Raw genomic sequence first — 15,754 nt, 5'->3', positions numbered from 1 at the left:
ATCCAATAATGGATGAACTAACTTTTTCCCTCCCTACATTTCCATTTGATGTTCTATTGAAATAAATAACTTGTACCATTCATGTTTTAGTGGTCAGTGCAGGAAAGTGAAATCATACTCTGTCAAGAGAAATACAGTTGAAAAGCATAGGGATTTTCAGTTTCGTTTTTGCTCATTCCAACATATCATTGCAACACATTCCTAACTATTTATGTATCTCTGATGATAGTAAAGAGTGGTTATCAGTATTCTGAAGTGTTTTTATTTTCCAAAAAATTCATAGCATTTTTCTCCCAAGACTAAAGAGGAAAAGGAGTGACCTGGAGCTTGATGCACTGCGATTAAAGAGGAATTGAATAGTTTCTATATGAAAACATTATAAGGCATGCTGGTTTGACAGTAAAAAGGGACCTTCTTCCACTTTTAGCAGTATCAGTAATAAATTCAATGTTGCAATGACCAGATAGAGGAGAAAATTTATATGGCCAAAAATTATTTGCCTGGGAGTACGGAGGGATGATTCGAAAGGTAGCGGGAGAATGGATTTGGACATTCAATCCAATTTGTTCCAAGTGAAAGTGTCTACAATCTCCACTTTTCACAGTAACTTCATTGCAGTGTTAGTGTAAGCCTACTTGTAACAATAATAAATAAACTTCAAACTTATTTCAAAGAAAATCTCCACAGCCAGTAATTACTAAAAATTACACAATTGCAACATTTACTTAAGCAATGTATTATATACCATCTACCATTAAACATCCTCTCCGGATGTATCACAGCTGGATATGCTCCTGTTCTGACCAAGACCGCAAGGAACTACAAAGGGTTGTGAATGTAGCCCAGTCCATCATGCAAACCAGCCTCCCATCCATTGACTCTGTCTACACTTCCCACTGCCTCACCAACGCAGCCAGTATAATCAAAGACCCTAAGCATCCCAGGCATTCTCTCTTCCACTGGGAAAAAGACACAAAAGTCTGAGATTGCCTACCATCCGACTCAAGAACAACTACTTCCCTGCTACTATCAGACTTTTGATTGGACCTACCTCTTACATTAAGTTGATCTTTCTCTACACCCCATCTGTGACTGTAACACTACATTCTGCACCTTCGCCTTTCCTTCTCCCCTATGTAATCTATGAACAAAGCTGTCTGTGTAGTGTGCAAGAAACAACGCTTTTCACTGTATACCAATACTTGTGGCAATAATAAATCAAATTATGGGATCTGGTGATAAACAATTAATAAACATTGTTTTACCGATGTCCCTTGAAAATCTGACTGCCACCTTTGTCCGTCTGAAAGCTCTTCTCTCTTTGATCAGGCTGAAAACGAGCACAATTCATTGTTAGTGTATCAGTCCAGGCATTAGCCAAATATTTAAGTTATTGCATAAAACAGAAATTAAACTAATTCTGGTTTAAAAAAAGCATTCACAATTTCACAACTGCTGTGATGATCATCAATCTAAATACAGGGGAATGCAAATAATCCCAAACAGTCTCACACACTTGATCAACTTCAACCCCTACCACCATCCCACCCCCCCAACACTCCCAAGACCATTAAGAGGAATACCGATGAGGCCTGCAACCAATCCATTTTCCCTGTCGTGGCATGAAGAGAAGGGGAAAGCTGCATGCCCACAATTAGGAGAACACACCTTTTACACCAGATGCCAAAGATTAGGATAACTGGAGCAAGGATGCATTGTGTTGAGTGCAATGTTCAATCAGTTATTCTGGAATGTGTAGGTCAGAGGGATTAGCAAGATAAATATGTGGGATTGTGGGAAAAGGTCCTGGGATGGGATTGTTATCGGTGCAGACTCGATGGACCAAATGGCCTTCTTCTGCACTGTAGGGTTTCTATGATTCGATTTCCTCCTCATCCTCAAACCTGCCACCTCTCAATCTATACCTGTGACCTTTTATTTGAGTTTACCCCATAAGGGGACATTTATTTACATTTACTCTATCAATCCCTTTTAGAATTTGATACACCTTGACCAGATCCCCTCTCATCCTTCCAACCTCCAACAAGTAAAAGCTCAAACTGTTTAATTTCTCCTCATACGCCAAGCCTTTCATCCCCGGAATCAATCTGGTGAACCCTCCTCTGAACTGCCTCCAATGCCACCACATCTTTCCTTACATAAGCAGAATAAAACTGGACATAATACTTCAGATGTGGTCTCACCAACACCTTATACAATTGCAACAACACTTCTCTACTTTTATATTCCCATTTGCCTTTTTTTATTGCATGTTGCATCTGCATACCAACTTTCTATGATTCGTGAACAAAGTCACCTAGATCCCTCTTGAATCTGCTTTTCATTTAGATAATAATTTGCCTATTTTTTTTAACTAAAATGGATGACCTCTCACTTATCCACATGAAATTCCATCTGCCAAATTTTGGCCCATTCTCCCAGCTTATCTATATTCACCGGTAGAATCTTTAAATCCTCATCATAACCTGCTTTCCCCAGTCTCCATTTCCAGGTTTTTTCTCCTCATCCCACTATTTCAAAGGCTGATCAACACATTGCACTTGCAGGATCTGTTTGCTTTTGTGTCCCCATATGCTCAGTGTCCATCAATTAATTCTGGGGAACTGCTAGTTCCAGTCACACTATATCAGTGCTGTCACGAGGATTATCGTACTCCAGGGAAAAATCACTGAAACCAAAAACAGCTTAATGATCCAAGATACTTTAATTCATTCCATATTGTTCGAAAATAGCACTGCCATCACCAGTAACAGATCTGTACCCTCCAGGAGTTCAACTCCAGCTTTAAATGTTCCTTTCACACAGAGCTCAACTTTGAAAGGCAGAATCTTCAGTCGAATTTTCACAGTTCAAACAAGATCGAGTACAAAAATTTCACACATTTGTAATTACAACTTATTGAAATACTTGTGATAGCAATGAAGATTGGCACCCACAGCATTAATCCCCTAGCATTTCACTATTAGTTCTACAGTTGGTGTAGGCACCTACTAGTTTTGGGGGAGTAAATGACAGAGCTAAATAGGCTGCAGAGATCAAAAACTAATCATCACAAAGCACAATCCCTACACTCTGGCAACAATGAATAGTTAAACTTTCTGACTTCAAAGTTACAGCCAAAATACAACACTGATCAGAATGGGAGCCAGCTCAGCGCTGAGCACAGCAGCCCCTGTCTGAGCAAAATATAAAACAATCAGTCTGTTTTGTTTTAATCTTCTTTAATCCGTCTTGCACCATTCCATCTTTACTTTAGCATTTCAATGTATCCAACTTTGATCTCTTGATCAATTTGATCATCTGTCATCCTATGCATTTAACAGGCCCCATTCATCTGACTATCATGTATTTGCCTTCTCAGCTCTTTGGTTAATCCTTCACGGTGGTTGTTTTAGAATAGAGAATAGAATAAGGGAATAGTTGTAATTCATCATCAAGGTGGTTATGTCACATTAACACTTGCTGGCACACCGCCCCGGGCCCCGCGCTCTCCCGGCACACCGCCCCGGGCCCCGCGCTCTCCCGGCACACCGCCCCGGGCCCCGCGCTCTCCCGGCACACCGCCCCGGGCCCAGCATTCTATCGGCACACTCAGATCCCAATTATCCATCCATAAGCTCTCATGCAGAAAATTGTCCATGGTCTGCATCCAGAATGAAATTGAGAGGAAATCAAATTTAATTATATTTGAGGTGATTGGCAAAGTACCAAAAAAACAGTCTCAAGGAAAATCTTTGTTGTGCAATAAATGGTTGGGAGCTAGAAGAGGATGATGGAGGCAGATTCAATCAAAAGGGAATTACATTAACACCTGAAGAGAATAGAAATTGCAAAGCAGAGGAAAAAGGGCTGGGAAATGGGACTGGTTTCTTGCAGAGAGTTGACATGGTTGAATGACTGTCTTCTGCAGTGTATCTCTTCTACGATTCTTTAGTGTTTCTTGTAACTTTCCTCGTCTCTTAACCATAAACAGTCTGTCACACACACAGCCTCCTCCTTGCATCTCATAACATTGAAATCAACATTACTATATCGTTCAGTGCTCTAACCAATTCTTTCCTCGGGCTCAAAGAATATAAAACTTACCATCTCCTTCAGTCTACTCTTTCTCCTACAATTGAAAGTTTTTCAAACAGCAAGATAAGAGACAACTAAATGATTTACTAGGATGGTGTCTTGCACCAGCTACCTTGACCCTCGACCTAGGTTTTAAAAATGGGCTCTTGTGCTGCCATTTATAATCACGGACTGCTATATATACTTACCTCAGCTCAATATTTAAGCATTAAACCTTTGTCATTGAATTGCCATTTTTCCTTTTGCTATTCCACTGATGCCAGAGGTTGAATACTGTAGGTTTATCGAGCATGACATCAATATTTCTCTGCAAGGCACTGCAGTCACGCTTCAGGAGGGAAACCACCAGCAAGCTTGAAGTATGTGGATTCAAGTCTCAAATCGGCCTACTCCAACAGGGTCAAAGCTCCAAATTACCCTCCTGTTCTATTTGAATTTACACTCAATTAATTTCAATAACCCCATAATTTCTGATTAATTCCACCCAGTGTTATTTCCCTCGATCCATACTCAATAAGGAGAGCTGCCAAACAACCCTGGTTGAATTACCTAATAGCGAGGCATCTCGAGAGGAATTGCTTGATAGAGCGGACGCAGCACGGTTTCGTTAAAGGGAAGTCGTGTCTGACAAATTTACTGGAGTTCTATGAGGATGTGTCTAGGGCGGTGGATAGAGGAGAGCCGGTGGATGTGGTCTTTCTGGATTTTCAGAAGGCGTTTGACAAGGTACCTCACAAGAGGTTATTGCAGAAGGTCAGGGGACAGGGACTTGGGGGTAGGGTGTTAGCGTGGATAGAGGATTGGTTGTCAAATAGGAGGCAGAGAGTGGGGGTCAATGGGTGCTATTCGGATTGGCGGTTGGTGACTAGTGGAGTGCCCCAGGGGTCGGTGCTGGGGCCTCAGCTATTTACCATTTATATAGATGATCTGGAGGAGGGAACCGAGTGCAGGGTGTCGAAATTTGCTGATGACACCAAGATTGGAGGAAAGGCAAATTGTGCGGAGAGTGTGGAGAGTCTGCAGAAGGATCTAGATAGGCTGGGCGAATGGGCCAGGAAATGGCAAATGGAATTTAATGTTGGCAAGTGCGAGGTGGTCCACTTTGGTAGGAATAATGGTAGGAAGGATTATCACTTACGTGGCGAAAAACTGCAGCAAGCGACGGTGCAGAGGGACCTCGGGGTCCTTGTGCATGAGTCGCAAAAACCCAGCTTGCAGGTGCAGCAGGTGGTCAGGAAGGCGAATGGGATGCTGGCCTTCATAGCGAGGGGGATTGAATATAAAGGTAGGGAGGTCTTGCTGCGGCTGTATAGGGCATTGGTGAGGCCGCAGCTGGAGTACTGTGTGCAGTTTTGGACGCCGTACTTACTCAAGGATATTTTGGCCTTGGAGGGAGTGCAGAGGAGGTTTACTAGGCTGATGCCGGAGTTGAGGGGGTTGAGCTATGAGGAGAGGCTGAATAAACTAGGCTTGTACTTGTTAGAGTTTAGAAGAATGAGGGGAGATCTCATTGAGACGTATAAGATGATGAATGGGATGGATAGATAGAGGTGGAGAGACTCTTCCCGCTCAGAAAGGACAGTAGGACTAGGGGGCACAGCCTCAAGATAAAGGGGGGGCAGTTTAGAACGGAGTTGAGGAGGAACTTCTTCACTCAAAGGGTGGTGAATCTCTGGAATTCTCTGCCCGTTGAAGTGGTGGAGGCTACCTCGCTAAATAGTTTTAAGACGCGGGTTGATGGGTTTTGATAAGACAGGGGATTAAGGGTTATGGGGACAGGGCGGGAATGTGGAACTGAGCCATGACAGATCAGCCATGATCTTATTGAATGGCGGGGCAGGCTCGAAGGGCTAGATGGCCTACTCCTGCTCCTATTTGCTTATGTTCTTATACTGCATTCCTGAGAACAAATGCAATTAGAATTATAGAATCCCTACAGTGCAGGAGGCGGCCATTCGGCCATCAAGGCAGCACCAACAACAATCCCACAGGCCCTATCCCCACAATTCTATGTATTTACCTTGCTGATTCCCCCAACAGTAAAGTGCAACTTAGCGTGGCCAATCAACCTAATCTTCTCTCTTTGGAATGTAGAAGGGAGCCAGATAAAAGAAACCTAGAAACTGGATTTTCTACGGTAAATAAGTTAATCATTCAAGCACCCCATCAAATCTTACATTCACAATATTGAAAAGGATCTGTCTTCAAACTTTAAGCTCCTGCTTTACCGGTCACAGGAGGAAGCTGTAGTGTGGCCTTTCTTCCTATGGTATAATATTTTTTGCCTGTCCTTTTCCACCACCATTATGTACAAACATCCCTTAGCCTAATTATTTTTCTTTTCAAATAGAAATGTTCCACGATCGAATTAGCTAATTTCAGTTGGGATGGGGGAATTATTTGCAGTGTTCCCAAGCTAAGATAGCGCAAATAAAAGCAGCAGTTATCATCCAATGATTCTAGCCACAAATTATTGTATTGATGTTGGGCAAGGACAAAAAGAGAGCAACATGATGTTTCTATGTATTCTACTATTATTCATTACTTAAGCTTATACATGAAACAATGACTACTCGTAACTTGGAATGGGAAGCTAAGAATAAAACTGCACCCAGGCAATAACAGGTACCTTCAGAAGAAGAGGAGGGGGTATTGGGGAATAAAGTTATCAGAGTTTCTAACACTAGAACTATACAACATTGACTTATTAATATTTTGGATCTTAAAGCAATCCTTATATAGATATAAATAACAATGAAGTATTATCTCCTATAGTCTGAGAATCCTACTTGAAGGAACAATTTTCAAATGCTCACGTGATTTTTGCAGCAGCAGTTTTGGTTCCTAAGTCTTACCATACTTGGATCTCTGCTATATCAACTCTATTGCTTCTAGCAGGGTGGTCCATAAACAGTAGTTTAGATTGCATTAAATAACTGCTTTCTGCTCAATGATCGTCAAGTGTATGCAATAAAATGTTGCTAAAACCTTACAACCAGTGTACTCTGTAATTTCCATTTCCTTTTATTTTAACAAAAGCCCTGAAATCAAATTTGTACAAAGCTTCAAAATCTTTTAATTTAATATGGCCTTCAAATATTTTTAATAATGGGCCTGATAGGATGGAACTTACACACCTGCAAACTTATACCACTACCAAGGTCATGTGAGCATTTGAAGATTGTTCCTTCAAGTAGAATTCCTAGATAAGTTGATCAACTGTTTATTAAGAATATTAAAATTAAAATACAATTTGTTAAACAACTTTCTAAAAATTCATTCACAGGATGTGGGCGTCACCAGCTGGGTCAGCATTTATTGTCCATCACTAATTGCCCTTGCAGGCCCTTCAGAGGGCATTTAAGAGTCAACCACATTGTTGTGAATCTGGAGGTCACATGTAGGCCAGATCAGGTAAGGATGACAGATTTATTTCCCTAAAGGACATTAATGAACCAGGTGCGTTTTTTCAACAATTGACAGTGGTTTCATAAGTCATCACTAAGACTTTTAATTCCAGATTTTTATTTCACCATCTTCCATGGTGGGATTTCAACCTGGGTCCCTAGAGTTGTCTCTGGATTACTAGTCTAGGGATAATAGAATCATAGAATACTTACAGTACAAAAGGAGGCCTCTTGGCCCATTGAGCCTGCACCAACAACAATCCCACCCAGGCCCTATCCCTGTAACCCCATGTATTTACCCTGCTAATCTTCCTGACATGAAGGGATAATTTAGCATGGCAATCAACCTAACTCTTTGGAGTGTGGGAGGAAACTGGAGCACCTGGAGGAAACCCACACAGGCACAGGGAGAACATGCAAACTCTAGACAGACAGTCACCAAAGATTGGAATTGAACCGTGGGTCCCTGGTGCTGTGAGGCAGCAGTGCTAACCACTGTGTCACCCTATTGTATTGGCACGGATTGAGAATTGGTTAGCAGACAGGAAATTAAGAACCATAGAATCTCAGAATCACTATAGAACTACACCACCCTCAAAAGAATGAACTGTGGCATGCAGCTTGCTCCTATTATACATAAATACTATTGCAGCATTTTGCCTTGAAAAGGAAGGACCACTCAAGCAAGACACTGGTTTTTACAAGGGACTGTTTCACAAGTTTTAATTTTCTCAGTCACTGGAGAAACTATCTATTTACATGAAACATCAAACTCTGCCCAATTATAAAATGTATCATAATCAGATGCAGCGAGTGCCTCTGCGTAATTTTGTGATTGACATCCCAATATTCAGATGTATCTAGGTGTGACAGAAGATCACGAAGGCTGAATATCTATGCTCAGAAAGCCTAAAAACAGAAAGAATGTTGAATAATGCAATCTAGAGATGACAGAAAGCAGCACACATATACTGCCCATTAGTGCTCTTGCCTTCACTCTTCACCAACATTGGCCAATTCTAATTTAGAGTAAAGAACGTGTGGGGAAAAAAAGCAATAAATAATAAACATTGCTCAGATGAGTACACAGCTGAAATCTACAGAAACTAGCTTACAGAGCAATTCACTGTGTCAAAATTATGCAAAATGTAAACAGTTTCTTTATAACTTTCCCCAATAAAGTTGAGTTTCAACGGTGAGCCACAATAAATGGTACCTGTGCTTGGTGGTGGCCGAGAGGAGGGTATGAGGGAAAAGAAAGTAAAGTGGGAACAGAAGCAAAAGACTGGTGAAATATTTTATGCAGTCTTCCAACTTGCTCTTCGTTTTCCTGAATGCAATGATAATATCAAATGCAAGAATGACACAACATACTAGATGTTTTTAAATGACATTTAGGACTAGATTTAAATGTACTGAGGTCTGCTAGCTTCAATGCAGCACTGAGAAAAAGGCAACTATAATAATGTCACATATGGTGCTGCATAAGATAGTTCAGAGGCTACCCTCTTATATGATGGGTCTGTCATACCATCTAAAACCCAATATGTTATTCTACAAAGAGCGAGCAATGTTTAAACTTGTCAGTTCCTTTAAAGCCACAATGCCCTATTACTGAATAAAATAAAAGCCCACTGTCAGCTATCATTTCAACTGTATGGAGTAGGAACATTTTCTGATTGGAAGTGGCTTGTAAATCTTTGAGTGCAGGTTTAAAGAAACCAATCTGAAATAACTCTCATCTATATTTTGGCAGGAACCTGTAAATTTCTCCAGAACGATATGAAAAAGAAAGACAGTTTTGAAATTCTTCTGACAATGTGAAGGGTAGTGTCTCAAGTGAGACACAAACATAAATATAGACTGGGCAATTGTGGCATTGCACATCAGGAGTCATCTAAGTCTCAGCTTCAGGTAGAGGAGGGGTTTAGGTTAGGTAATCAATGGGTCAGTTCTTACAGACAGAAATAACGTATTCTCTCCTTATTTTTGTATTTCCGGAATAAATTCCTATGTCTACATTTAAAACAGAGTGCTCAAGTAGAATTGTCTTATCACATTTATATCCAGCTGCATTTAAAACAGACTGCTTAAGTAAAATTATCTTATCACATTTATATCCAGCTGCATGTATCCTGTTGCAGAGAGCCACAAAAGTCAGGGAGACTGCAGTTTAATATGCTGAGTAATTTGACTTTAGCCATGGTGGCTAATTAGACTTGGATTTTTAATTTTAATATTTCTTCCCCTTTGCAGCCCCACTATTGTATGGTGCATCTACTTCAAGCTCCCCCTTAGCCATCTTAGTTTGATGGCTGGAGGTATGGTTTTACAAAAAAAAAGAAAGAAAAATTCAACTGTTGACAATTCAGACATCAGGATACCACTGCAGGGTTCATCCCACTTTAACGTCCAAGTATTTTAAGTAGATTAAAGGGTAAGCACTTCAATTGTGTAGTTCTAACTTTACCCCAGAAACTATTCATTGTCCCTCTGCTGAATGCATACAGAATATCAGATAAGAAACAGGTTATAATTGGCAAGGTATACAAATATAACACTCACAAAACACAAAAAGCACAACAACTTCTGACTGTGAAACTATGGTTCAAGCTACTATTAAATAAATTGCTCCTCAACCCAAGGGACCTTAGACCAATTGCAGGATCTCTACAATGATCCCAGTTGGCATGTGACAATTCTGAAAACCAAATGCCCACTGAAAGATTCTCCTAAACAGTCTTTCAAGAACTCTAAATACAGAGTTTTGATTTATTTCACAGTGTGCATATCTTTTCACTGGGGGACTTAGGCAAAGGTCAGTGTTAGGAACCAGATCAGAAACGCCAAGGTATATTATGAAGTTAGCCTAGACACTGACATTTTTGAGTTTGGCATTAGGGTGGGCACAAGGTGTTTCATTCCAAGTATAATTCAATTGATCCACCAGAAATCTTCTATTAGAACCAGCTTTAATAAAGAATTGTTTAAGAACACAATTAGAATATAACAAAAAGAATTAACATGACTTTTACCAATTAAAATACTTACAGGACAAAGTATAATTCTTAACAGCTATCTATCTCTGTAGTTCCAACTTAAGTAGTATCCTCATAGACCCCACTTCAGAATCAGCACAATACAGATATGCTCACATGAATGCTTTCTAAGAAGAATGAGGGGAGATCTCATTGAGACATATAAGATGAAGAATGGGATGGATAGGATAGAGGTGGAGAGACTCTTCCCGCTCAGAAAGGACAGTAGGACTAGGGGGCACAGCCTCAAGATAAAGGGGGGGGGCGGTTTAGAACGGAGTTGAGGAAGAACTTCTTCACTCAAAGGGTGGTGAATCTCTGGAATTCTCTGCCCGTTGAAGTGGTGGAGGCTGCCTCGCTAAATATTTTTAAGACGCGGGTTGATGGGTTTTTGATAAGAGAGGGGATTAAGGGTTATGGGGAGAGGGCGGGAATGTGGAACTGAGCCACGACAGATCAGCCATGATCTTATCGAATGGCGGGGCAGGCTCGAAGGGCTAGATGGCCTACTCCTGCTCCTATTTCTTATGTTCTTATACAGAAAAACATCTGGCCTCTGACTATCATTCAGCAACCTCCAGAGAAAGATCCACCCCCAAATAGCAGAGTCTCTGAAAAGGATTCATTTCCTGGCAGATCCTAGTCTCAAAATCCAGAGGGAAGAGGAGGCAGAGAAAGTGACCTCATTCTAAAGATCCCAAGCACCAAAAATTGAGCTCAATTTCTTCGCGAGTCTAGTTCCATCCAGTCATATGACCTTACTTATCAATCAATTTAATCAAACCCTAATCTGAAAAACCCCAAGAGAAAACACTAAAACAACAACCCTACATTCGCCCAGATTACAACAAACATTGGAGCAAGTAAGTCAATTATGCTGCTGCAGTAACAACAGACTTTGTGTATACAGACAAAACAGCACTGATAATAAAACAAACTGATAAAACAGATCCTTCACAAGAAAAATGACCCAAATACATTTCTTAAAGGCACAATGCCATCATAGTCAGCAGGGGAAAGGCTTAGGGATTTGCAATGTGTATGGGGCACTGCTGCAGTTTAAATCAGCTGATCAGAAAAATAGAATGAAAGAAATACATAGGTAAAAAGAGACCAACATAAAGCAGGTAGTTAGCACTGCTACCTCACAGCACCAGGGATCCAGGTTCAATTCTGGCTTTTGTTGACTGCATGGAGTTTGTACGTTCTTCCCATGTCTGTATAGGTTTCCTTCCTCAGTCCAAAGATATGCTGATTAGGTGGATTAACCATGCTAAATTGCCTCGTAGTGTCCCAAGTTGTGAAGGTTAGGTGGATTAGCCATTTTAAGTACGAGGGGGTTATGGGAATAGAATGGAGGGGAGCGCCTGGGTGGGATGCTGTTTTGGTGAGTCAGTGCAAACTCAATGAGCTGGCCATTTTCTGCATTGTAGGGATTCTATAAATGCAGGCATGCTTCTTAAGGATAATATCTTCATTGGCTGCATCTGATGCCACACCTGCAGAGGGCATACTCCCCTTGCACATGCAGTTAGAGTGCCTGTGATGTCAATGTCTGCATCAGAGATGGTGCAGATCAAGCAAAGAAAGAAAACATACAAGACTTTTCTTGCCCTGTTCCACTTCTTTTCACTCTCTTTGCCTCTACTATTATCTGCTTTCAATGTTGTCCAGTTCCCTTCACTGTTCTCTCCCACTTCCCTTGCCCCATTGTCTGCCCCTCTATGCCACTTGCTCCTGTTTTCTGCCCCTCTCTTCACTGCAGTCTCCTGCTTGCCTTCCATCCCCATTGTCTGTTTGCCTTTGCTACTCGCTCCCACGTCCCACACTCTTCCTCCCACGTCCTGTTGTCCACGAACCTTCACAAATCCCTCCCACTTTTCCCTGATCCTTTTGCTTCTTCTCCCCACTCCTTTCCATGTTCCTGCTTCCTACATCCGCTCTTCTCTTTGCTGCTTCCACCCATCCTGGTCTCCACCTCTCTTCATGAGACATGGCACAACAGAGGATAGTACGTAGGGGGGCATTACAAAGAGGTTCTGGGAAGCTGGCATGCCATAGTATCAGCAGCAGGAGAAACCACATGTGCCAGTGAACAGTGTGGGAGCCAGGCTCTATTCTCCTAATTACAATCAATTGAGTACTGCAGGAAGCTGATAGAAACCATTGAAAAAATATAAATCAGAAACTATTTTTCTCATGAAGTTAATAGTTTGGTCATGGGATAATAATTTGATTTGAAACACAAAAATGATCGAGACACACATCATAAACTTTCTGATTCCACGACAATTATGGTTCAAATGTTCAAGAAAAATAGATTAAAATTTTTATTGTGCATTATATCTCATTACAACTAGTAACAAAACTATCTGAAGAGCAGGAAATGTTCTGCAACACAAGATATACTAAGGCAGGATTTTGAATTACACATACATAAATGTTATTCCAAGTTCTATAGAGAATGCATGGTACAACAAGAACGCAGAAATTAGAAGATTTGAAACTGAAGATTGCCAAAAAGGCAGAAGATGCATTTTTTTCATCCCTCCCTCCACCCCACACCCAAACCCAAAAGTTTGTTTTCCTTTCATAAAATTACAAGCTGGTTTGGTACAATGATTTCATTCCAAAAACCAAGTTGAGATTTAAGATCCCAAGATGGAGTAGTAATTGCATTTTTTGTCAGGAAATATAAATACAATAGGGCCATGCAGCTTGAGGGTTCTCAAAGTGCACAACCTGAACATATACTTTCAAGAAACAAGAAACTCTCGTTACAGCAACAAATGGTATTGACCAAATTCTCCTTTTTTACCCAACAGCAACCTCCAAGGCACCAGGGAGTGCTTAATAGCACAGTGTAAAGGGAGTTTTATTCTGTATCTAGCCTGTGCTTATCATGACCCAGGAGTGCTAGGTAAATGGATGTAGATGGAGCTTTATTCCATTGCTGATCTATTGACATAACACACTAATTTTTCCCAAAGGTTTAAATCATGCTGCACTTTATTTCTATTTGAGGTTATAACAAACTTTTCCTCTTAGTGGACTAAAGTTACTTCAATGAATAATGAATTTCAATCTAGTCAATTTCAACAAAGGAAGTGCCACCCTCTGTCTGTGACAGATTTCACGATGTGGAGATGCTGGTGTTGGACTGGAGTAAACGCAGTAAGAAGTCCAACAAGTTTATTTGATAGTAAACCCACAAGTTTACTATTTCTACAGACTGCATTCTGTCTGCAGACAGATTTCTACAGACTGTGTCCCAATTTGACAGGAAGCTGACAATGACCTCAGATTCTCATTCAACTCTCCTGAGGATATTGACTTGTCCAACTATTATTTCAAACTGCAACTACTAACTAGGTGTGGGGTCCAGCAGCTAACTGTGCTCACTTGGCTCACAAGAATGACTGGTATGTGAATCTTTACTGGAATGTTCACTGGGTTTTGTTAATAAATTTTTGTCGTCTCAAGCTGATATGAATTCAGGAAACACCATTCCCTCCTGTTTCAACTGGATTTAATTCACATTCCCCGCTGCTGGTTGTATTCTGTGCATTTCATGTGCCAATTTTACTGCACAGAACAACATTGATATAAATCAATCCTAAACCTCCATGGTCAAAAAGTAAAAGCAAATCAAAATCTGAGAACAATCTTTATTCAACTATTTTAAACCAATTTAGATCCAAGAGAATTTGGTTGGTGTGGTAGTGTTAAGCTGGATGATCACTTCATACCTAATATCATAAGAGTATATCATGGGTCAGCTAATCAAGAGGAAGGGAAAGGGTTCCAACTCCATAGGAATACAGTCTGATTAAATGAAGGAAAGTTGCATATCATCAGCCTCACACTCTCAGTCCAGTGGCAAGACAAGACACAGAAATTTCACCTGGGCATTAAACCTTGCCATCAAGATAGACACTTGACACAAAATACTTCAGACATGCTGTTTCTTTCTTGCCACTTTTATATTTTTCAATAAGTTCCCTTTATCTGCTTCTTCATAGCTGGATAGAGTACAGTTTTGAAATTAAGACAATTAAGTAAAGCAGAGGGGTTGGGAACTACTGGATTAAGTCTGGCCCAGTGCAGCAACAACTTGCATTCATATAGCATCTTTAACATTGCAAAATGTCCTCAAACATTAATCAGGGATATTATCAAATGAAATTAGAAAACAAGCAATGTATGCAAACATTTGGACAGAAGACCAAAACTTTGATCAAAGAGGTAGGATTTAAGGAGCAGTGAGGTTCAGAGAAAAGAGTTGCCAGAATTAAGAGCCTAGACAGCTAAAAGCAGAGATCTCAGAGGATTATAAGGTAGGAGAAAGTCAAGATGAGAAAGGGCCAATATGGTAGCGTTCCTTCAAATAGGGTACAGATAAAGGCTGGGATAAAGACACTTTATCTGAATGCACTAAGCATTCAGAACAAAGTGAATGAGCTGGTGGCGCAGATCAGCACAAATGGATATGATCTGGTGGCCATTACAGGAACGTGGTTGCAGGGTGACAGGGACTGGGAGCTGAATGTCCAGGGTTATCAAGTGTTTAGGAAGGATAGACGGGAGGAAAAAGGGGGAGGGGTAGCTCTGCTGATTAAGGATAGTATCAGGGTGGAAGTAAGGGAAGATGTAGGCACAAAGAGCAGAACGTGGAATTGTTGTGGGTGGAGATAAAGCACAGCAAGGGGAGGAAGACGCTGGTGGGTGTGCTGTATAGGCCCCCAAATAATGACCTGGAGGTGGGGCGGGCTATAAACACGCAAATAAATGATGCGTGCAGAAATGGAACGGCGATAATTATGGGGGATTTCAATCTACATATTGATTGGTTGACCCATGTTGGACGCGGTGGGCTTGAGGAAGAGTCCTTAGAATGCTGCCAGGATAGCTTCCTTGAACAGTGTGTGCTGGAACCGACGAGGGAGCGAGCTATCTTAGATCTGGTGTTATGTAATGAGGCAGGTAGAATTAGGGACCTTGTTGTGAGGGATCCTCTTGGGATGAGGGATCCTCTTGGGATGAGTGATCATTGTATGGTTGAGTTTTTGATGCAGATGGAGGATGAGAAAATAGGATCCCCGGACCTGTGTCCTCTGTTTGAACAGAGGGGAGTACAATAGGGTGAGAGAGGAATTGGCAAATGTAGATTGGGGGCGCAGGTTGGTCGGTAGGGCTGCTGAGGAACAGTGG

At 41.1% G+C, this 15,754-nt stretch overlaps 1 protein-coding gene across 1 annotated transcript in view; it reads right to left on the bottom strand.

The window, feature by feature from the left end:
* Positions 1-15,754, bottom strand: part of wdr18 (WD repeat domain 18) — a 197,747-nt gene that overhangs the window by 71,263 nt on the left and 110,730 nt on the right. The window contains exon 6 of the mRNA XM_080213058.1: positions 1,266-1,330. Coding sequence (XP_080069184.1) covers positions 1,266-1,330 — 65 coding nt within the window. The remainder of the gene's footprint in view (positions 1-1,265; positions 1,331-15,754) is intronic.

Source organism: Carcharhinus amblyrhynchos, chromosome 26 (genome assembly GCF_965287045.1).
Source record: "Carcharhinus amblyrhynchos chromosome 26, sCarAmb.v2.hapA, whole genome shotgun sequence".
NCBI classification, from domain to species: Eukaryota; Metazoa; Chordata; class Chondrichthyes; order Carcharhiniformes; family Carcharhinidae; genus Carcharhinus; species Carcharhinus amblyrhynchos.
This window is presented reverse-complemented; position numbering and strand designations above follow the sequence as displayed.